We start from the raw sequence: 23,519 nt of genomic DNA on the forward strand, positions 1-23,519 counted from the left end.
CTCTCTCAAACAAATTTCACCACTCAATTCGAATCTCCAACCATTTCTCTCTTATAGACATATAAGAGTTCAATAATGCATAAAAAAATGCTTATATATATATATATATACACATGCACACAATCATGATTGATTCCAGGAGTTGATATTTTCTAAACAAATTTCAATCATGTAACTAGATTTACCTGTGAAATCCCACAGCATTTCGGGCATGTGCCCCCAAAACTCATGATCAATCAAAATTTAACTTCTTCTGATGGGAAGTGATCATTAACTCTTGGGACATGATTGAGTTCGGACTAGTCGCACATGAGATCAAAGACAATATCAATTCACTCCAGAAAAATACATACATGTATTGATGGAGTTGAGGGCCATCCTTAGTTCATTAATTCTCTAGCAATTTTCCATCTGCACTGGACAAATCTACAATATACTTATGGCAATGAAACTATAAAACCAGGGTGTGAGGCTCCATGGTAGTGCTGCTGCTGCATTTGGCTCCGCCTAATAATGAAATAAAACACGAGCCACAGATCATTACCAACAAGTGCCATAAAATTATTTTACAATTGTAATATAAAGTGGAACTGAATCTTGATGAAGCCCAAATACATGCGCAAACCCGATAAGCCAGTACCTCATTATACAGGGACAGACTTTTTTTTTCCCTGGAAATACACAATGTCGATGATTCAAAATATGACTCCAACTATACACTTTTATCTTCAGTAAATTAGTATAACCTTTTCTAGTTTCACTTTGTTTGATTTGTGTGAAAGTATATGTACATATAAATACTCAAATTAATGTGTGTGTAAAGTGATATGAACTAATATACTCGATTTTGATAGCAGCTCTGAAATGCAAAGATATTCCTTACCATAGCCTCATCAGCAGGTTATACAGGAAATGAGTCAGAAAGCCTTCCATCGTCATCTTCAGGTATACAATCAGAGCACAAGAAATGGTCCAATTTCTTTACTTCCTCAATGGTCAGGTCCACACAAGAAGGATGAAACCTTGGGCACAAAAATGAATAAACCATAAATTCTCAAGATGGATTTTCACAATTAATGCATCTGCAGTGTTGGAAATTTATCATCTAACATATTGTTTTGAATAACATGATATTTAATGGATTGTAAGTGATTTAGATAACATACACAACTATTGATCTTGTGACCAGATTCAAAGACACTAGGATACTTTTCAATATGCCATCTCACTCCATATCAATTTAAAAGGAAAAAAAGAATAATAACGAGTTCTTCGTTACATAATGTATATACTATATACTCATGCATACATACATATAAGATGGAATAAACATACCAATCATTGCATCCCTCACATCGAACCATGAAATCATCGGGGTTTACAGGCATCTCGCATTTGCAGTACCTTCAAAAACAAAAAAAAAAAATCACCAAGAGGATACACCCGATATTATAAAAGCAAGCCACATTCTCCACATTTACCAAGACTAGCAGAATATTCAAAATTAAAAGGAGAGACTCACACAGCAACACGGTCAGGAGTGAACCGTCCAGTTGCTACGTTGTACTCAAACCTGCAAAAGTAGTCATCTCTACCCACAGTCGGAATCTTAGCATAGTTCTTAAATGTGTGCACATAGCACTTTCCCTCGATAGTCTCTACTCTCTGCACATCATAGTGATCCGATAGAAAGAGCTCCTTTGAACCATGAAACACCCCACGTCCCCCAACAGATTCCTCGGGGCGATAGTACCACCGCACCAGCACCTTGACAATGTTCCGGTAGTCAGACTCAATTTTCTCCACTTTTGCAACATATGGAGGATTGCCTGCATCACATGGTCTCATCAACACACAGTCACCCGCTGCAAAAACACCCACCAATCTTAGTCCAAGCTCTCAAAATTGCCATCAGCCAAACTTTAAGAATATAAACACATCATAGTAGCTACCTTGGAGTAAGTGCATACCAAATCATGTAGAAGCGATAAATCAAAGTAGCCTATAGATTGATTAGATTGTTATAGAACATCGATGCATATAACCACTCTTGTTAGCATTAAATGCGTAGATGACAATAAGACAATCAATCTAATTTAGTAATGTGCAAGTATCCGCCCGTTGACGTAAACAAAAATTTAATATTTTCTCACAATGCGGAAGGAAATGCTTAGGCAGTTAGGTAGAATTTAGAAATGAACAAAACACTACAACGAAGGACCCAAAATACTGAATCCCAATTAATGTTTAAAGTATAAATGTAAACAATTTCCTTGCCATTCTTTCTGGTGTGGAGTTAGATCTGGTCGAATTCAGTAAAAAACCACACCAATCCAAGTATCCAACCCATGTAATTTGCATATGCATACCAATACAAATTCAGATCATTGTAGATGATTTGCAAACCACAACTTTTGATCAGATCAAACTTTCAACATCGAAACCTACATAATATATTACCGGCTTTTAGCTGTATTTTTTATTTTAAGGTAAGTTATTTTTAAATTTCCAATCCTTTTTTAACCCTTTAACCTTAAAATCATCTTCCCACTTCTCTCCTGCTTACTTTCCTACGTTTTCTTCCCCTGTTCTGCTTTCAATTCTCTACCCCACGCTTGTTTCAATGATGTAATGTTGTTTGTAATATTATCCACTGTTTTTACTTTCTTAGCATTCAACTAATATGTCGTTAATTGAAATGATTCTGCCTAAAACTATATCACAAGTTTCAAACATCCTGTTGCAGTAAACAGCAATGTGTGTGTGCGCGCATATAAATACATTAATTGTATATTAATACTTTATGGAAGGCGCCATGGCGAGTGGGCATACACCAAACGTTCATTCTTTCGAATTATGATTATGCAAAGTAGCAAAAACATTTAAAACCTAGGCATTTAGGTCAAAAAAAAGTTATTCCAGAAAACAAAAAACTAGAGAAAGTAAAATTAATTTCCAAAATTACGTTTCAGGACTGTGTTGGTGCGATGCATGGTGAATGAAGCAAGTTCCTTCTTCCCAGGCTTCGACTTCGCCATATCTCTTCACAAATGAACAAATAAATACAGAAATTCCGAAAACCGCCTGCATATAATGTAAATCCTACTTCACATCCAACAATAGACAAGAAAACACCTCGTGACTTTTAGGGAAAATGGAGAAAAAATTGAAGCGGCAGACTTCGGCGGAGAAGACGAGTGTCATCACTCATCAGTCGGGCGGTAGTATCTTTTCCCTCGGATATTTATATTCTTCGTAATAACACTTTTAACCCTTCAAAATTGTCTACACAGTACTCCCTCCATACCAAACACACCAAACAAGTGCAACATTTATTTTTGGCATAAATTTTTAAGTGGATAGTATTAAAAATAATAATTTAGAAATTAGGTGATATAATAGAGAGAGAAATATATATTTTATTTTTTTATTTGAATAATGTGAGGAAGATAAAGTGTGGATTAGAGATTATGTATAATTAATTATTTCCTATTTTGAAAATATTGTAGGGCGTTTGAGACATATTAAAAAAAAAATATTGCACGGTGTTTGGAATGGAGGGAGTAATATTTTATCATCACAATGTCATATACTTTGTCTACATAGTACTCCCTCCGTCCACTTATCATGTCCACATTATCGTTTTTATCTATTTTACATTTGACTTTACTTTACTTTTTCTTTTTAAATAATTATACATTTTATCTCATTTTATTACTTATTTTAATCTTGTATAATTATTTTTTCTAATACATTCTTAATTATCTACTAATTATATTTATTTTAAATTCTCGTGTCTACAGTAACTCGGACACGGTACATGGAACGGAGGAAGTAATATATATTTTATCCTCACTCCTAACATATAGTCCCTCGCTCCGTCTTTCTTTCAATGGTTTTTTTTTCTTTGTCTTATTGTAATTGACATATTTGTATTTTTAATAAAAATTACTAAATAATCTATAATATAATATACAATCTACTCAAAAAAAATTTATTTCTCTCTCTTTAAAAATAATTTTTTTATCTATATTTAAAACTTCTATTTTTTATATTATAAATTAATAAATATATTTTTTTTATTTAGTTGTATTATTTAAAATTTTATTTTCTTGTTACGAGAAAACAAAAAAGAAAGCAAATAAAGAACAGAGGTTTTACATGGTTCGGTAAAGGTGTGTCAACCTACGTCTACAGGCCGGAACCAAAGAGATTTTATTATACTGATTCAAAGAGTTACAATCATGTCATACGACTAGAGACCATAGCTATATATTTATAAGCACCCCAAAACACCCTAAGTCCTTAGCTTATTTGTTATTCATTAAGATAAGCCCAAAAGTAACCCTGTTAATTGAAACAACTATTTCGCTTTGGTTTCGAGTTGGATAGACCGCTAAATCCAAGTCACGTTTCAACAATGTCCACCTTGACTTGGAGTTTCTCCAACCGCCAAAATTTCATCAGTATCTTTCAGTCGTCTCCTTCCTGCCAGATGCCCCGAGAGGACTTTACTTCCTGCGAATATTTACCAAGTTCAAGCAGTGCTCGAACTTCTCCGTCAGTAATACCTTTGTCAACATATCAGCTGAATTGTGTTCTGTAGCTATTTTCTAAATAGAAAATATGTCTTCCTCCAAAACATCACGGATAAAATTCAACCTTACATAAATATGTTTGGTTCTCTCATGGTACACTGGATTTTTAACCAAACTCAAAGCACTCTAACTATTACAGAATAACACCGGTTTCTCCATCTTCGGACCCAAACTCTGCACCAGACCATGTAACCAAATACCCTGCTTAATACCTTTGGTCATTGACATGTATTCCGCCTCAATCGTCGACAGTGCAACCGTAGGTTGTAAAGTAGACTTCCAACTAACTGCACATCCAAACAGAGTGAAGATAAAGCAAGTCAATGATCTTCATTTCACCAAGTCACCCCCATAATCAGAGTCTGCATAGCCAATTAGACCATCACCATGGCCTTTATCATCATATACAGACAAATATCAGACGCTTCTTTCAAGTATCGCAAAATTCACTTTACAGCCATCCAGTGAACTTTACCCGGATTAGCCATAAACCTGCTCACCACACTAACCGCATAAGCGAGATCCGGTCTCGTACATACCATTGCATACATAAGACTTCCAACTGCACTTGAATATGGAATTGTTTTCATGTAGCTAACCTCTTCATCTGTAACCGGTATAGTGCTTCGATCAAGTTTAAAGTGTGCCGCCAAAGGGGTACTTACCGGTTTGGACTGATCAACAGAGAATGCCTGCAAAACTTTCTCAATATACTTTTCTTGAGAAACCCATAGCCGTTCTGCTTTTCTACCACGCCAGATCTCCATACCTAGTATTTTCTTTGCTGCACCCAAATCCTTTATCTCAAACTAACCATTTAGTAGAGCCTTCAAGTCATTAATTATAACCATATTTTTAGCTGCAAATAACATATCATCCACTTACAATAGCAGATACACAAAAGAATCACTAGAAACTTTCTTCGAGTAAACACAATTATCAAACTAATTACGAGTATAACCATTAGACACCATGAAAAAATCAAATCTTTTATACCACTGCCTCGGAGACTGTTTCAAGCCATATAGAGTTACTTTAACAAGCATACCTGGTCCCCTTTAGAACTGTTGAACCCCTCCGGTTGAGACATGTAAATCCGTTCTTCTAGATTACTATGAAGGAATGTTGTTTTTACATCAAGCTGCTCCAGCTCCAGATCAAAAGCACCCACCATTGCCAAAAGAACCCGAATATTTTTGTGTTTCACCACAGAAGAAAATACTTCATGGTAATCGGTTCCTTCCTCCTGTGAAAATCCTTTTGCCACCAATCTCGCCTTGAACCTAGTAGGTTCAACATCAAGAATTCTCTCCTTTCTTTTACAGACCTACTTGCATCCCACTGGCTTCACCCATTTTGGTAGTGCAACAAGATCCCAAGTCTTGTTCTTTTCAAGAGACTGCATCTCTTTATTCATTGCTATAATCTTGTTTTTTGCATCTTTACTCGTCACAACTTCTTTATATGTCTTTGGCTCATCAGAGTCAAGATCATCACCAACCGCCAATGCATAAGCCACAGAATTTCATGTCACATGTGTTGACACATCCTGCAAACCTAGCTGGTTTTTGAATATTTCTCTTTCCCTTTCTTGCTGCTATGAAATCTTCAACCTCAATACCAAATTCATCAGTTTCCTCCTCAACTAGTTTCCCTTGAGTTTTTGACTGATCTGGTTGATCAGATTGATCAATAGTATTATCCTGCTACTTTTCCTCTAACACAATTCTGCTAGGAGTCTCAAACTCTACCCTCTGGTCAGTAACACAATCTTTTGTACCTGTAATACTTTCACAACCTCTACTCTGATCAAGCATAGCATATTCATCAAAGGTTACATCTCTGCTAATAAGAAATTTACCAGGATTTTTACCTTATGTACACCACAATCGATAACCTTTGACTTCTGTTACATACCCTAGAAATATGCATTTTACCTCCCTAGGCTCCAGCTTACCATAATTCATATGAGCGTATGCAGGACATCCAAATATTCTTAAATTAGAGTAATCAGAGGGTTTACTGGACCATACATCTTGAGGAGTCTTTAAGTCAATTGTAGTTGATGGAGATCTATTAACCAGATAGCTAGCAGTGTTAACTGCTTCAGCCCAGAATTGCTTAGATAAACAAGCAAATATGCGCATACACATAGCACGCGCCATGAGGATTTGGTTCATTCGCTCTGCAACTCCATTTTGCTGTGGTGTGTGTCGTACAGTGTGGTGCCTCACTATACCTTCTTTCTTGCAGAAATCATCAAATAGAGCATTGTAGAACTCCAACCCATTATCAGTTCTTAGAGTCTTGACCTGTTTACCCGTCCGTTTTTCAACCATGGTCTTCCACTCCTTGAACTTCCCAAACACCTCATCTTTAGTCTTCAGAAAGTACAACCAGACTTTTCTCGAATAATCATCTATGAAAGTGACAAAGTAAGAACAACCACCCTGCGATTTCACCAGAGAGGGACCCCATAAGTCTGAATGAACATACTCCATAATTTCTTTTGAAGTGTGATGACCGGTACTAAACCTCACCCTGCGTTGCTTCCCTTTTACACAAGCCTCACGTAATTGAATTTTACCTATCACATCCCCACCAAATAAACCCTACTTGCTCAACACAGAAAACCCTTGCTCACTCATGTGACCTAATTAACGGTACCACAAATTTATCTTGTCATTATGTTTATTCAAGGACTGGGATACCGCTGCTGTTCCCATCACTGTACTGCCCTGTAGAAAATAAATTCCATGCTGCAGTTTTCCTTTCATCATTACCAGAGCACCTTTCAGGACTTTCACCTACTCACCTTCACCATGATATATTAAACCATTCTTGGCTAAGGTGCCAAGAGAAATCAAATTCTTTCTGAGTTCAAAAACATACCAACAGTCAAATTTCCTGACAGTACCGTCATGAAATTTTATCTGCACTATCCAGCTCCCCTTTATGGCTAGAACCCCATCATCACATAACTTCACCGTTCTATTCCACTCCTTAAAAGAAGTGAGTAGATCACGAGAGAACGTCATATGGTGAGAAGCACCGGTATCCATAATCCATAAATCAGCAGTACTAGCACTATACGCTGTTAGAACTTCACCAAAGTTCCCATCATCAGAACTGTCTTGTACCACAGCAGCACTACTGCCACTGTTACTAGAATCAACTTTTGTATTTCCCTTCTTTTGTGTACAATCCTTTTTATTGTGCTCCTTCTCCTTGCAAAGATAATACTTAACTTTCATAGAGGATTTTGATTTTGAACGCGACCTCCCATTCCCGTGACCCATCTCCTGTGGTCTTTCCCTACCTGCAAACAGACCTGAATCAGAACCCTCTTCCAGATAAACCTTTATTTTCAATTCTATTGACATAAGGACATCTTTCACATCATTAACAGAAATTGTAGTTCTCTCATATAGCATAGTATCTATAAAATTCTCATATGAACCAGGTAGTGAACATAGTAAAATTAGGGCTTGATCTTTATCATCTATTTTAACATTAACCCCTTGAAGATCAAGAATAATACGGTTAAAGGTATCAAGATGATCCTTTACCTGAGTACTTTCGGACATCCGGAGGGTGTAAAGACGTTGTTTCTGATATAGCCTGTTCGTGAGAGAGTTATTCTGGTACTTCTCACACAATTTATTCCATAGCCAAAAAGCCGTCGTCTGATCTACAACCTCCCGTAACATCTCATCAGTAACTGACAGCAAGATCGCAGAATGAGCCCTTGCCAAAATATCCTTATTTATCTCCTCCTTCGTGTCTTTAGGAAACTTGTCTTCTCCCTCAAACGCAGCCGCACATCCTTGTTGAACCAGAAGTGTCCCCATCTTGACCTTCCAGAGCGTAAAGTCATTTGACCCTTTAAACTTCTCAAGATCAAACTTATACGAGGACATCTTCAATCAATCAAACCTGGCTCTGATACCAGTTGTTATGAGAAAACAAGAAAGAATGTAAATAAAGAACACAAAGGTTTTACGTGGTTCGGTGACGGTGTTTCAACCTACGTCCACGGGTAGGAATCAGAGAGATTTTATTATACTGATTCAGAGAGTTACAATCATGTCTAGGAACCATAGCTATCTATTTATAATCACCCCAAAATACCATAAACCCTAAGCCTATTTTTTTTTATTAATTAGGATAAGTCCAAAAGGAACCATTCCAATTGAAACAGCCTTTTCGCTTTGGTTTCGGGTTAGATAGACCACTAAATCTAAATCACGTTTCAACATTTCTACACAATGATATTTATACTGCAGATATAATATTTAAAATACTTAAACACATATTCTAAATTTACTTTAATCGTATGCTCCATCCGTCCCATATATTTTTGGGTCTATTATTACTGTAGATACGCGAATTTAATTAAGAAGTATATTAGTAAAAATAATTTATTTAGTAAAAATAATTATAGATAAGGGGTGTATTTATTTGAGATTTCATTGGATTTTTTTGAATTTTAGAAAGTTGAATTTTTGTGGATTTAGAAAGTCCATATAGTCCGGAGAGTTTGATGGATTTTATTAATTGATTTAGATGAATTTTTACAAAAATTTTTTTATGAATTTATATGAATTTGGTAGGATTGTAAAATAATTATTTTTATTAATTAATATAATTTTGTTGTGTAAACACAAGTTTTATAAATATAATATATTAATAATTAAAGTTATTATATATTATTATATTTTTATAAAACAAATTTAATATTAAAACATAAAATATAGTTATTAATGATGTAGAAATATTGTAACATATATAATAATATTATTTTGTATATTATTTTTAATTTTATACTTTTATTATATTATCCTTCAATATATCAATTTTATTATTATTATTATTATATATAATTTTTTACATAAAAATAAATATATAGATAAAATCAAACACTGTGTTTACAATTTTTCAGAACATAATGAAATTAAAAAAATAAATAAATAAAACTAAAAGATTAACGAGAAAAATATATATATATATAATTTACTTTATAGACAGTACAGTGTATTTCATAAAAGAAACAATAATACATATTTATTATGATAATAATATATCTTAAATATTATATTTATAATATAAAATACATATTTTCAAAAAAAAATTAATAATAATTTGCTAATATATTTTAATTTTAAATTATTTTTCATTAAATATTCATAATATTATTAATAAATATTATCATATTATTTATAAATTATTCAATAACAACAACAACAACAACAACAACAACAACAACAACAACAACAACAATAATAATAATAATAATAATAATAATAATAATATTGATAATTTTTCTTATAATAGACTTTAAAAGTCTATGGATTGTTGAACACCACCGAATTTTAAAAGACTTTTCTGGATTGAATACATCCAAATTTTAAAATTTGAATTAAATATCTTCATATTTTAAAAGATTTTTAAAATTTTGGATTGAATACACAAACAAAATCCTATAAAGTTTTGATTAATAAACCCTCAAATTAAGATAACTTAATAGTTTAATTAATATTAAGAAAATTATTAAATATAAAATTTAAAATGCAATTAAAATGTACAACCATATTTTCGAAAAAAAAATGACAACTTATGTGCGACAGGGACAAATTATGTCGGAATGAGGGAATATAAAAACTATCAATAATATATTACTCATATAAAAATATAATTAAATAATATTGTAATTAAATATTATTAACTAATTAAATTCTTTACCTTAAATACCATATCCCAAATCAAATGAGCGGACAAAGGTGATTTCGGGAAGGGTTTCGACAGGAAAGGGTTTCGTCGGGGAGGAAAGAGGCTTTTTCTGGTTGAATTTCAGTGTCGTCAGAGCGGCACAGGGGATATCAGCTGCTGGCGCAGATCTTTATTCTCAATTTTCTTTAGGAATATTGCTTCAGGTTCAGACTTTAGAGAGTTGGCCTCCTTGGTGAATATTGTGGCTCAAGTTAGGGATTGACTTTTCCCTAAACATAGCTCAGCAAATCTCAAACATGGGTTTGGTTTAATCGGATTAAAAGTCGCGTAGAGGCAGAGAAAGTTGTTAAGACGTTCAATGGGCGGAGGTGATGTGGGAGAAATTTGAGAGTAAATCTGGATAAGGAACGCAGGAGTTCCCAACCGATAGGAGGTCGAACCTTGAATGTCTTCAAGAATAGTTTTCAAGATGGGCGTAGCTTTCTTGATGTGGTCACAGGGTCGAACTTTGGTGAAGGTGGATTCCAAAAGCTAGAAGAGGTGGCCAAGGGAGTGTCTTCCAAACAGTACCTCGAATTAGATTTGGACATGGATATGCAAGTTTCCCTGACTAGTGCAGCGGTGGTTAGGGTGAGAGATCTTCTGAAATTGGATGTTTTGATGCAATTTATATTCAATCAATTCACTTATTGTACCAAGTTATCTTATATAGGGGGGAGATTGATGCTAGCCGAATTTGAATATGTTGAAGAGCGCGACCTATTTCTAGAGATACCTTTGCCTACCTTCAAGACCTTGCTTAATGGAAGGTAGCTTGGAAACCCAATTTAAAAACCTCATTAAGACTAGTTTGGCTAGCGATTAGAGGGCTTTCGGTGCAAGTTTAGGGGGAAGAGTCTTGGCGGAGAATTGCAGCGCAATGTGGTGAGTTGGTAGGATGTGATGAAGATACTAAGGAGAGACATCGGCTGGACTCTGCTAGAATTCTCATCCTTACAGAAGATAGCTCGTCCATCCCGAATGAGTGGTGGATAAACGTGGGTGGCTCTCTCGTCAAAATCCATTTTGTTGTGGGAGAGGCTGGGAATGCAGTTAAAGTGGATGGAAGTGATGTACATTTTCGAGAGAAGTCTCCTATAGAGGCCTAAACAAATTCTTTAGAAAAGGAAGCTGTGTTTCAGTTTGAAGAAGAATGAGAGGATTGTGCCCATAATGGTAGAGGGCTCAACTCAAGGAATTCAGGAGAACCGATTCACATCCTCACCCCCTATGAGAGATTCGGGTGAAGCTCGAGGCCAAGGGCAAATTTTTGTCAATCCTATGGGTGCCACATCAGATTTGACATGGATACGAAAAGATCGGGACTTGCAATTCCATATATTCCAATCGGACCAGTCTCGAGCGCTCGAGCAAAAGCGTGCATTGAAAAATTGCAAGGCCCGATAAAGAAATTAGAGAATTCGAGCCCAACCGACGGACTATGTTACAACATGCGGGGACTTGATGGAAAGCCTAGGGCGAGTGCCGTGGTTGTAAAGGTTACATTGGAGCTTGCAACGCCTCAATCGGACAACTAACGAAAATTTTTTGCAAGCCTAGGAGTTTGCTAAAATAGAGGGTTTAATATGTAATCATATAAACCTAGGTTACACATGCTCAAGTGGGGGGGACCATCCATTGGAACCACTTATATATATATAATAAACTCTCACATGCAAGGGGGGACCATTAGCTAGGTGTCTCTCATTGGGAGGTTACTTACTCATACACAACCCATCCCACATTGGAAAATCACTCCACTTGCCCCTTCCCCCACTCCTATAAATAGGACTCTTAAGGTGCATTGTAAAACACACCAAGCAAGAATATTTTTATGAATATTTGATCATTATTGATCATTTCCTTTTTATGGAAAGTTATGCTTGATAGAATACTTTCTCTTTTAGTCTAATATTTCATATAATGCAATTCTATTGCATGCTCCATGGGGTTTAGTTTGAAAATTCGGGTTTGAGTATAAAGCTTCAAGTTCGTAGCATTTGGGAAAGATGGAAGAGCTCTCCAAAGTGTCGACCAAGGTGGTGCCTTCGTGAAGGATGGTTCGATGCTAGAAAGGTATCGGGTCGTGCTTACGTTAGTACTTACTTAGGTTTGCTTCTCTTTCGATTATCCTTTTTCTCACTTTATTCGTTTCCGCTTAGTTAATTTATTCTTTTCTTGCTTAGTTAGTTCTGTGTAGTTGTTCGTTCTTTGTCGTTGTTTATTAGTTTATTACGTGTCTTGTGTAGTTGATCAATTCAGTCCAAGAACTTTTTGAGAAGGGATGGGTTCGGGAGAGCTTATCACCATGTGCTGTTCCTATTATCATTGTCCTCAAGAAGGATGGGACTTGGAGGATGTGTGTGGATTGTAGAGCAGTGAATGCGATTACAATTAAGTATCAACACCCAATCCCGCGCCTTGATGACTTGCTTGATGAGATCAATGGAGCGAGAATCTTCTCCAAGATTGACCTTCAGAGTGGATACCACCAGATTCGTATGTAACCCGGCGATGAGTGGAAGAAGGCATTTATAACAAAGCTAGGTTTGTACAAATGGTTGGTAATGCCATTCGGTCTAACTAATGCTCCTATTACCTTCATGCGTTTAATGAATCATGTTCTACGTGCTTTCATTGGTAAATTTGTTGTAGTATACTTTGATTATATTCTTGTCTACAGTAAAAGTGAAAAGGAACATGTGGAGCATGTGCGACTCGTCTTTCAACGGTTAAGGGAAGAAGAACTCTATGCTAATTTTAAAAAGTGCATATTCCACACTAATGAAGTTATTTTCCTTGGGTTTGTAGTTAGCGAGGATGGCTTGAAGGTTGATGAAACAAAAGTAAAGGCAATTAAAGAATGGACACGTCCAATGAATGTGGGAGAAATTAGGAGGTTTTTGGGAATGTGTGAATTTTTTCGGAGGTTCGTGCCTGGTTTTAGCTTGATCATTGCTCCTCTCACATCCTTGCTCAAGAAGGGAGTCCCATTTAAATGGGAACAAGCACACCAAGAAGCGTTTGAGACATTGAAGGCAAAGCTTACTCAAGCATCAGTACTTGCGGTACCAAAATTTGAGAAGATCTTTGAGCTTGAGTGTGACGCTTCGGACAAAGGCATGGGTGCAGTTTTGCTTCAAGAAGGTCGACCCATAGCCTATCATAGTGAGAAATTTGGAGGGGCTGCCTTGAATTACTCTACATATGACAAGGATTTGTATGCGGTGGTACAGGCTTTAAAGACATGGCAAAATTATTTGATGCCACGAGAGTTTATGATACACACCGATCATGAGACCTTTAAGCACTTGAGGGGGCAACAACAGTTGAATCGAAGGTTTTCCAAGATGGCGCATTTCATTCCTTGTGCAAAGACAAATGATGCCCATCACATCGCCAAACTGTTTTTCAAGGAGATAGTACGCCTTCATGGTGCCAAGGTCTATTGTCTCAAATCGTGATGCAAAGTTCGTGAGTTACTTTTGGAAATCATTGTGGCACAAAATTGGTGCTAAGCTTCTTTTCTCCACATCCTATCACCCCCAAACTGACGGACAAACGGAGGCGGTAAACCGGGCGTTGGGTAATCTCCTTAGAGTTATTGTGAATTCACATAGTAAAAGTTGGGATGAATGTCTTCCTTACATTGAATTTGCATACAATAGACATATCCACACAACCACACACATGTCACCGTTTGAAGTAGTTTATGGAATGAACCCACTAACGCCTACTGATCTTTTACCATTGCCTAGCAATGAGTTCTTAAATGTTAATGGTAGGGAACGAGCAAGACGCATAAAGGAACTTCATAAGGATGTCAAAGCAAGTCTAGAAAATCTGCGGAGGTATATCCTAAGTACGCTAACCGCGGATGTAAAGTTGTAATATTGCATCCCGACGATTGGGTTTGGGTTCACATGAGGAAGGAAATGTTTCTGGCAAGGCGATGTACAAAGCTATCACCCCGAGGAGATGGGCCATTTAGAGTTCTTGAAATGATTAATGATAATGCATATTGAGTGCTTTCTCATCAAACGGTATGCATTATCACATGAGCCATCAACCATTTCTCACATGCAAGGGGGGACCATTAGCTAGGTGTCTCTCATTGGGAGGTTACTTACTCATACACAACCCATCCCACATTGGAAAATCACTCAACTTGCCCCTTCACCCACTCCTATAGATAGGACTCTTAAGGTGCATTGTAAAACACACCAAGCAAGAATATTTTTATGAATATTTGATCATTATTGATCATTTTCTTTTTATGGAAAGTTATGCTTGATAGCAATACTCTCTCTCTTAGTCTAATATTTCATGGAATGCAATTCCATTGCATGCTCCATGGGGTTTAGTTTAAAAATTCGCATTTGAGTATAAAGCCTCAAGTTCGTGGCATTTGGGGAAGATAGAAGAGTTTTCCAAAGTGTCGACCGAGGTGGTGCCTTCGTGGAGGATGGTTCGATGCTAGAAGGGTATCGGGTTGTGCTTACGTTAGTACTTACTTAGGTTTGCTTCTCTTTTGATTATCCTTTTTCTCGCTTTATTCGTTTCCGCTTAGTTAATTTGTTCTTTTCTTGCTTAGTTAGTTATGTTTTCTTGCTTAGTTAGTTCTGTTTAGTTGTTCGTTCTTTGTCGTTGTTTATTAGTTTATTCCATGTCTTGTGTAGTTGATCAATTCGGTCCATGACAAGATTTTCAAAAGTCGAACTCTTTTGAGCAGACGGGGGATGAGCTGATTAAAATGCCTAATATAGTTCTTGGAAGGACGGGTAGTTCTTATGATTCTAAGGCGAATTCGTTGGCCTCATCCCAAGGTGTCAATAAGTCCTCTTATTCGGAAAGGGATGATTTAACGTCAGATGAATTTGGTTCTCTCGGATGATTCTTCTCCATGGTCTAAAATTGGGGATTCTAGATATGTTACCATCCGAAAAAAGGAAAAAAAAAATCTCATCGCAAGTGATATGAGAGGAAACCAAGATATCAAATTGGCTCGCAAGACTCTCTTGGGCAGAAGAAAAGTAAGGTTGAAGAGTTCGGAGCCACAAAACATCCGGAAGATTCTAGTGTAGTTGTAGTGGCAGGGGGGCTAAATTTAAATAAATGAGTTGTAGTTCAGAGCTTGGGTAAACTATCGCCTAGAAGGAATTCAGAAATGGAGGAGAACGAAGTGGATGACACTTTTCCTTCGGCAGAAATGGCCGAATAAGAGGGCTTGATCAATTCTTTGGACAGAGTTCCAGAAACCAATCCATCTCCATCAGGTGATGTTGTGAGGGAGATAGCGGTTAATGCAAGATACGGAATGGATAAAAGGTCCAATGGCTCTCACAGCTCCGAAGATGAACAAATGTTGGAGGAAGCTAACGAAACCTGCAAACTAGCCAATCAATTAGGTGTGAGAGAGATCAATGTGGAGGAGTTTCTCTGGGATTGTTATAAGGCTTTACTAGAGGAAGGCTGACACCAATAATTGGTGTTCTTGGTTCTTTGGGAGTTGGCTTTATCCTTGATGAAAATTATCATTTTAAACTGTCGCGGTTTGGGAGGATGTGCAAAAGAAAAGGCTATCTCTAGGCTAATGAGGTTGGAAAAGCCTGATGTTTTTTTGTTACAGAAGGCTAATCCTAATTTGATAATATAAGGGTGATCCAAAGGTTATGAGGCAAAGAAGATTCTAAATATGTTGGGGTTCCTTCAGAAGGCGCCTCAGGAGGATTGTTGTGTTGTTGGAACCCTTTAGTTCTGGAGCTATCAGTGGAGGCAGCAGAGCAGAGGTATGTATGGCTGAAGGGTTCCATAGTAGGAAAAATAGAAGCTTTTAATATTCTCAATGTTTATGCTCCTAATTCAATAAGTGAGCAAAAACATTTTTGGGATAATCTTCAAACCAAAATTGGCTCGGGGAGCGATTGGTGGTGTATTGGTGGGGACTTTAATGCTAAAATCTCAAAAGAGGAAAAGAAAGGAACCACAAACGATTCACGTTCTAGAGGAGACTTCTTAGCATTTATTGATGTTTCGGGCCTTTTGGATATCCCTATGGTTGGTCGTTATTTTACTTGATCGGGGAATAGAGGCCGGTCTTATTCTAGACTGGACCGCTTCTTGATTTCCATGGTTGGTTTAGTGAGGAGGGTGAATGGAGCCAAAAGAAGCCTTTTTTTCTTTTTTTTCGGATCACATTCTAGTGTGCTTTGACATATTGAAATTAAATCGAGGCCCAAAACCCTTTCGTTGTTTTGATCATTGGCTTTTAGATGAAGACTTCGTTAAGATGATTGAAGAGTCTTGTATGAGTCCGGGAATTCTAGCATTTTAGGAGAAAAATTTAGGAGCAAAATTGAAGAAAATAAAGGGAGATATTAAAGCTTTGAATGGTTATAATAAAGGAGATTATGGTAAGGAGATCGGTTTGATTGAAAAAGAGGTAGAAGCTATGGAACGACTCCAAAAAGAAAGAGCCTGGGATCAGACTCAATTTAGTGATCTCTAGATCATCATATCTAAGCTGTGGCGAGCCTAGATGAGAGAAGAAAGTGCATGGCGTCAAAAATCTCGAGACCTATGAATCTGAGAAGGGGATAAGAACACTAGATATTTCCATACTGCGGCCAAAATTCGTCAAGCAAGAAATCATATTTCACAGGTGAGATGGAATGATATACTCTGGGTAGGTCCGTTAGGGGTTAAGGAGGCAACTCGGAAGTTTTTCCAAATTCATTTTTCTGAATAAATGAGATATTGGCCTTCACTGAATAACATTGGGTTAAAGGCTTTATAAAAAATCCAAAGAGAGAGGCTGGAAAAACCAATAGATTTTGATGAAATATGGGAAGCAATCAAGACTTGTGACAGAAGTAAGGCTCGTGGCGCTGATGGTTTCAATTTTAATTTCATTAAGAGGTTTCGGCATGTGGTTAAAGATGACGTAATTTTGATTGCCTCTAAAATCATTCAAGGGCAAAGAGATCAGGGTTGAACGGCTATGTAATGAAGATGGATATATAGATAAAGCATTTGATTGTATTGATTGGGTTGCCTTAGGGCATTTCCAACCCAGCGCAATTGTCTCCGATCGACGCCAAATCCTCTGCCACTTTTTGGCATTGCTACAGTAGCAACGCCAAAAAATGGCGTTAATTGTTTTTATTATTATTATTTTTAAAATTTTAAACTTTTTATTTTAACTTTTAAATTTATTTTTTTATTTTTCTAAATTTTTTAAAAAAATATTTTAAATTATAAAAATAAAAAATTGTTTAAAATAATATGAAAAATTGAATATTTGAATAATAATAGTGAAAAAATGGAGTTATGATTGGAGTAAAATTACTGTAGTAACTGCATGTTTATGGTTAAAATTGGATAAATAAAGCTGATGGGTTAGAGATGGCTTTAGAGACCATTACGGTGGCAATGCATTTTGGGGAGAGATGGAGGCTTTGGATCAAGAAGTACATCTCTTCAACGAGTGCGGAGGTGCTAATCAATGGCTCTCCCTCAGAGTTCTTTAATATGTAGGGGCATTTTCCAAGGGGATCCTTTATCCTCATATTTATTTCTATTGGTGGCTAAAGTTTTAAGGGTACTGGTATCGAGGGTCTGCGCCCACGGACTGTTAAAAGGATTCTTGGTTAGAAGAACAGGTTTTTCGATGAGCTATATTCAATATGCAGATGATGTTATATTCTTTATTGAAGAAAGAGCCGACACTCAGCTGGTTTTAAAAAGAATATTGCGTATATTTAAGATCTGCACAGGACTAAGAATAAGTTTTCCAAAAATTTTCTATCTTGCAATAAAAAAGGGGGGATGGTCAGCTCTTTCAGAGAGTGGTGTCGTTGTGGAAGGTGCAATTGAGAAGAGATCTCTTCGACTGGGAAAAAAGTGTATGGGAAGAGTTTCAAAAAATGATGGACACGCTGATCGGGTTATTTGGAAAGGAATAACTCACCACGATCCGGTGTTTGTATGGCTTTGGAAAATTGCTGCTCCTCCTAAGAATATTTGTTTGGCTTGGAGGATCATGCTTAACGGTCTTTTCGGAGAGGCCCAAGCAGGTTACCCATTTGTGATAATGCCACGGGATCATTTTGAAGTGAAATGTCTGCTTCTATTTGGTGTCAAGTGTTGCATTAGTATGAAATAATATGGTGACTTGGAGGAGTATGCTTGATTTGATTACTCAATGGAGATTTTTACAGAAGGTCAAAGAAAGCAGACAGTGGCAAGGAAAAAGGATAGCCTGCATAGGACCAATGCCGCATGGATGCCTCCGCTAGAAAATTAATGTGGACGGGTCTGCAGTCGAGATTCAGCGGGTAATATTTTGTTTCTCCTCGATTGGCAGATGCTTGTATATTTGAGAGATGGTATGCGATAGAAATCGACTCCTTGTCGGTAGTGGCCTGGGTTCAATGCATCCATCCGTGGAGATTGGAACAAGTGGCTGAGATTCTTAACCACTCTAAGGAAACATATAGTGAGAGAAAAAGACTATATGACGGATAGAGAGGTGCAATGGCTCTACTGTAGCTTGGATTTAAAGAAATTGTGGAGTTGGCAGACTATTTGTTCAAATATACTTTGATGACTTCGTATTAAATTAGGAGAATGGTTGCTCCAGTTTCCAGAAAATATGTGCTAATATGCTCTTGTGGAGCTTAGAAGCAAGATTTGTTTGTTCTGGTGAAGTTTAATTCAAAATTATGTTGTTTCCGAAAAGAAAAAATGAGCCCTGGAAGAGAGAATATTAGGTCATTTCTAACTCACAAATTCTATTTTATACAGTTTTAATTTTAAAACTCTCAACTCTATTTTGTGCTTCAAAAATAATATTCTTCAAAATATTTTATTTTATATATTATTTTAAACAACTTTTTATATCTATAATTAATATTATTTGAAAAAAAAAAAATAAAAGAATTAATATGTAAAAAAAAATTTAAAAAAGAAAATAAGCCTAACCATAAAATGGCACCATTGTTGGTGTCAAATATAGGGCTCCATTGGAGTGCAAAAACTCGATATACGAGTAATTGCACCAAAAAAGCAGCCCATTAGATAATAAGCCAATTATGATTAGGGACATTTCAAAGTTTGTAAAATGTTAATGAATGGGATAAGTTGTTTAGCTCTTTACCACTTGTCAATGACACCCCACTCAAGCTGAATTGGCATTGGCATGACAATCAAATTCAGGTTGCACTTGGTAAAAACTGCCGAAAGGAACGAACAAAAGTAAAACTGATGATCACAAATGATATAACACTAGTCTATCATCTCAGTTTCTCTAGTGTGCTTGCAGACTAAAAACATACAATACAATACAATAATATTGTACAACTGAAAGCTGAAAGTTGGTATCCATCCCATGATATGATATGATATTCAGCCGAGAATTTCTTATATATATTAAGATATCAAACCTAAACCTTAAACAGCACCCCTAATCTGCATATGCAAAGAATGGCTGGAAGGATAGGAAGATCAGGACATCATCCATATAATCAATCCCTCCAAGACCTCGAGAATATGCCTGTAAGCACCTGCTTCCACAAGCTTCTTCCTACAACTCTGGCTGCCTCCACCCATTATAGCCGCCACCACAGCAACGGGAAACTTCTTTGATACTGCGTCGTTTTTAGGATCCAGCATCTGCACCAACCTCATCACACTCTTCTCATCCCTCACCAATTCTTTCCTGTTAGCTTTAACAGACAGTAATGAAATCAATGCCTTGGCCCCAACCTCTTGAATCCCATCCGGCTTTACTGTCTCCATTAGCTTCATCAAGCAACTCATGCATCCAGCAATGCCCATTTTAGTACCATCACTAATTGGTAACTTAGCAAGCAAAGATGCAGCCATATGCTGCAGCCTAACTAGGTTTCCATGCTTTACAAGCTCCGAAATTCGTAAGACGAATAAATTAGATCCAGATAAATATCGGTAGCTGGCATCCGAGGCAGATACTGAACTAATTGCACCCAATACAGATTCTAAAGTATCCGCCGTCGAGCATTCATGAAATAATTGTAACAACTTTGGCAGGCCCCTCCCCTCCCCCCTTGGGTGACTGAGTCTTCACTAGGAGGGAGCAACACCAACATGCAACATATATAAATTTTCAATTGAAGATGATTTTATGTTGGTTAATGTTTTTATTCAATTGTAAAGTTGCATATGTAAATGGTAAATGAATGTACAACTTTAATATGATAGATCACTATTAATTAATTCAACAAACAGGGGAATGATCTATCTATAAGGGATTCAATGGAGATCAAATGGCTATTCATGTACCTCTTTATCTTTGGAGGCTTTTCTATCTAACTAATTTTTTATTTATATGGAATGAGAATATGCGTAGCCTGGCCTGGCTACATATTGTAGGTCGTAGGCTCCCTCATTCATTAACCTTGACAATATGCATTATATATACTTACTTGTTCATAAGTGGAAGTGAGAAGCAGCAGGATGGATGGATGATCGATCAGAGGTATTGTTGTGCTTTCCTGAGGTGACCCAAGATTTCAGCCTTGAGCTCCTCAGGAACGGGTGCAGTTGGTCCTGCCTTTGAGTAAAACCTAGCCAGTGATCTTATTGCTTTCTCTAGCAGCACATTGGATTCCTGCAGCCATCATCACCGTTGATCCATTATTATAACTCTATAGTTGTTTGTTACCACCAATTCAGTGAATTGAATTGACATCCACACACACATGACCGACCACATCGCAGCAGAGCAGAGCAGAGTATGGTATGGTATGGTTACCTCATTGATTAGTGACTTGTGCCCCCTCCAACCACCACTCAAATACTCTCGGATTGATTCTTTTGCTGCATCAGCACTTCGTCTAAACTTACTTACATCTTTTGTTTCTTCCTCGAGGGATTCACTGAGTGTTTTCACAACGTCCCTCGCGGATTTTAAGTAAGCCTTGGGTAAAACCCTTCCTGATTTCGTTTTCTCATTAGGATCAAATAAGGACTTCAAAGCCTCGACCATCGATCCCTCGTGCTCATCATTACCCGTATCCTTATCCTCCTCCATCTCAGCCGATACTGCTGGTGGTAATAGCATCAATTCACATAGGAGAGCAGCAGCAGTGGCCCCTCCTCCCACCAGGAAGAGGCGACGGGGACGGCAGAAGTTGGATAGCAATCTTCCTTGGGGTTAGCCAAACAAAACATCAGAGTCAGTAGTAGAGTTGAGAGTTGGATAAGCTTCGGCAAATTAAATTAATTAATTAATTAATTAATTTAATAATGATAGAGCAGTGGCAGTGCGTAATCAATCATATCATATCCATCCGTACAAATGAAAGCAGCAGCACCAGCAGCAGCAGCAGCAGCATCTTCAAAACATCTAAACAAGAGAAACATTTTCCGAAGCGATCCAAATGAAACCTTACCTTTGAGTGGTGGGCACATTGTTGCAGTTGAAGAAGGCAGATATAGAGTTTGAATCATTCTATTCTATTCTATTTCTAGGTATAGATAGATTGATAGATAGATACAGCAAAGATATTTGGATTGGGAGCAATTGAGGAGAGGAGAGACGAAGAGAAGAGATGAGAGAAGAGAAGAAATGGGAGATTGGCGTTGCGCCGTGTGTGTGTGTGTGTGTTTGTGCTGATTATTGTGATAGATAAAATGATTTCACACCATTTTCTGACACCAAAGTTACCGAGGATGTCTTCATATTCAGACTTTGTATGATACAATTACAGACAGATACTTTGCATACTGTATTTATCTAATTTGCTTCCCCTATTCAAACAAAGACCGACTATAGATTATACCTCATTAAACAAAAAATAGTATCATTTACTTAATTCCTCCCTCCCTCCCGGCAAATTAGTCTATTTTTCCTCCTTTTTAGGCCGTTCAGCAAAATTAGTCACATTTTTTAATATAGTAATAATTAGTAAATATTAATTACAAATTTAACTATATTTTATTCAATTACTAATATCCCTAACTTTTATTGTTTGTTTTAATGTAAATTTAAAAATAGAGATAGAATTTTGAATAATAAAAATTAATAAATATTCAATGTGATATAAATAAGTGTTTATGTGATGTCTAAATTTTTTAATTAATTTTAAATATAATATAAAAAATATTTGATTTGATATTTTACGATTGAAAATTAGTTAATAATGATATTTGATTTAGAAATTGATTTTTATATTTCATTAAAAAAATTAATTTATCACTATTATTAAAGGTGAAAAATATCAATTTGTTCAAATAATGGACGTACAGTATAAAATAAATACTAAAGTGTTAAAATTATTGTATATCGTAAATTTTTATACGGTATAACATCGTACCGAATATTTTCAGTAGGTCAATTGCATATACTTTTAGCATTGTTGGTATAATATATACCAAAAATATCAATACAGTTTGATATTTTAGTATTTGATATATTGGTCTATATCAATAATTTAGTATATTGATACTAAATAATTAATTTTCTAATATATTCTTAAAATTGTAAAATTATTTTTTAACTTTTATATTTCAGCGTAAAATATTATATTATGATATCATACATGTAATTCGATTATAAATGACTCGATACTGTATTAAGATAATATCGAACCATATTGTATACCGCACCGAATTTTTCGGTATATTAAAAAAAATATCGATACTATACAAAAAAGGTTCGTTATACTGAGATTTGACATTTTCGGTATCTTTTAGTGCGGTAGGAATTATTAAGTATTTTTTCATCTATAAATTTGGTATACCAAATTATTTGTACAATATTTTATTACGATAAAATAACAAACTAAAAATTTTGGTACGATATATAAAATATGCGTTATAAATTTTGGTATGTAATATCGAACTATCCCTATCAACAATCAAATTCAAAAATTTTGATGTTTTTTTTATATTAAAAATTTTAGTATTACGGCTGATATTTTTGTATTTAAATTATTACAATTACTTTTTTTTAAAATCTAATTGCATGATTTACAATCAATATAATAATATTTTTTTGGCAAAACAGCAAAAAAACTCTTGTGGTTTACCGAATATGCGAAAAACCCCCTTGTATTCCTAAAACTCCAAAAAACCTACTCGTGGTTTATAAAACGTTGCACACTCGTCCCC

The 23,519-nt window shown here is 36.1% G+C and overlaps 2 protein-coding genes across 6 annotated transcripts; both read right to left on the bottom strand.

Annotated features, from left to right (window-relative positions):
- Nucleotides 1-234: 234 nt before the first annotated feature.
- On the bottom strand, nucleotides 235-3,229 carry LOC127265977 (chromatin remodeling protein EBS-like). Of its 3 annotated transcripts, none has more exons than XM_051296037.1 (6): nucleotides 2,966-3,229; nucleotides 1,523-1,829; nucleotides 1,336-1,404; nucleotides 884-1,022; nucleotides 641-671; nucleotides 235-507 (listed from the first exon to the last, which is right to left on the bottom strand). In XM_051296037.1, exons 1-4 carry the CDS (start codon nucleotides 3,036-3,038, stop codon nucleotides 902-904), a joined length of 570 nt encoding a protein of 189 aa, XP_051151994.1. In that variant the 5' UTR covers nucleotides 3,039-3,229; the 3' UTR covers nucleotides 235-507; nucleotides 641-671; nucleotides 884-901. The 3 variants fall into 3 exon arrangements, with proteins under 3 accessions (XP_051151994.1, XP_051151991.1, XP_051151993.1); XM_051296034.1 differs by having other exon boundaries at nucleotides 1,523-1,865; XM_051296036.1 differs by lacking the exon at nucleotides 641-671 and having other exon boundaries at nucleotides 1,523-1,865.
- A 16,381-nt stretch (nucleotides 3,230-19,610) lies between these two features.
- Nucleotides 19,611-22,044, bottom strand: LOC127265978 (photosystem II D1 precursor processing protein PSB27-H2, chloroplastic). 3 transcript variants are annotated; one of them, XM_051296040.1, is made up of 4 exons: nucleotides 21,800-22,044; nucleotides 21,160-21,554; nucleotides 20,831-21,015; nucleotides 19,611-20,168 (listed from the first exon to the last, which is right to left on the bottom strand). In XM_051296040.1, the coding sequence occupies exons 1-3, from the start codon at nucleotides 21,855-21,857 to the stop codon at nucleotides 20,878-20,880; spliced, it is 591 nt and encodes a 196-aa protein (XP_051151997.1). In that variant the 5' UTR covers nucleotides 21,858-22,044; the 3' UTR covers nucleotides 19,611-20,168; nucleotides 20,831-20,877. The 3 variants fall into 3 exon arrangements, with proteins under 3 accessions (XP_051151997.1, XP_051151996.1, XP_051151995.1); XM_051296039.1 differs by having other exon boundaries at nucleotides 19,611-20,181; XM_051296038.1 differs by having other exon boundaries at nucleotides 19,611-20,471.
- Between the last annotated feature and the right edge of the window lie 1,475 nt (nucleotides 22,045-23,519).

The sequence above is a fragment of the Andrographis paniculata genome, unplaced genomic scaffold (genome assembly GCF_009805555.1).
Source record: "Andrographis paniculata isolate CXL003 unplaced genomic scaffold, ASM980555v1 Contig74END, whole genome shotgun sequence".
Lineage (NCBI taxonomy): Eukaryota > Viridiplantae > Streptophyta > Magnoliopsida > Lamiales > Acanthaceae > Andrographis > Andrographis paniculata.

Coding starts and splice junctions, on each gene's coding strand:
- LOC127265977 (XM_051296036.1), bottom strand. CDS start 3,038: ATGGCGAAGTCGAAGCCTGGGAAGAAGGAACTTGCTTCATTCACCATG. Junction 1,866..2,965: donor CACCAACACAGTCCTGAAAC/GTAATTTTGGAA, acceptor GTGTTTTTGCAG/CGGGTGACTGTGTGTTGATG. Junction 1,023..1,335: donor TGTGAGGGATGCAATGATTG/GTATGTTTATTC, acceptor TTTGTGCCCAAG/GTTTCATCCTTCTTGTGTGG.
- LOC127265978 (XM_051296040.1), bottom strand. CDS start 21,857: ATGATTCAAACTCTATATCTGCCTTCTTCAACTGCAACAATGTGCCCA. Junction 21,555..21,799: donor AATGTGCCCACCACTCAAAG/GTAAGGTTTCAT, acceptor GCTAACCCCAAG/GAAGATTGCTATCCAACTTC. Junction 21,016..21,159: donor ACAAGTCACTAATCAATGAG/GTAACCATACCA, acceptor TGATGGCTGCAG/GAATCCAATGTGCTGCTAGA.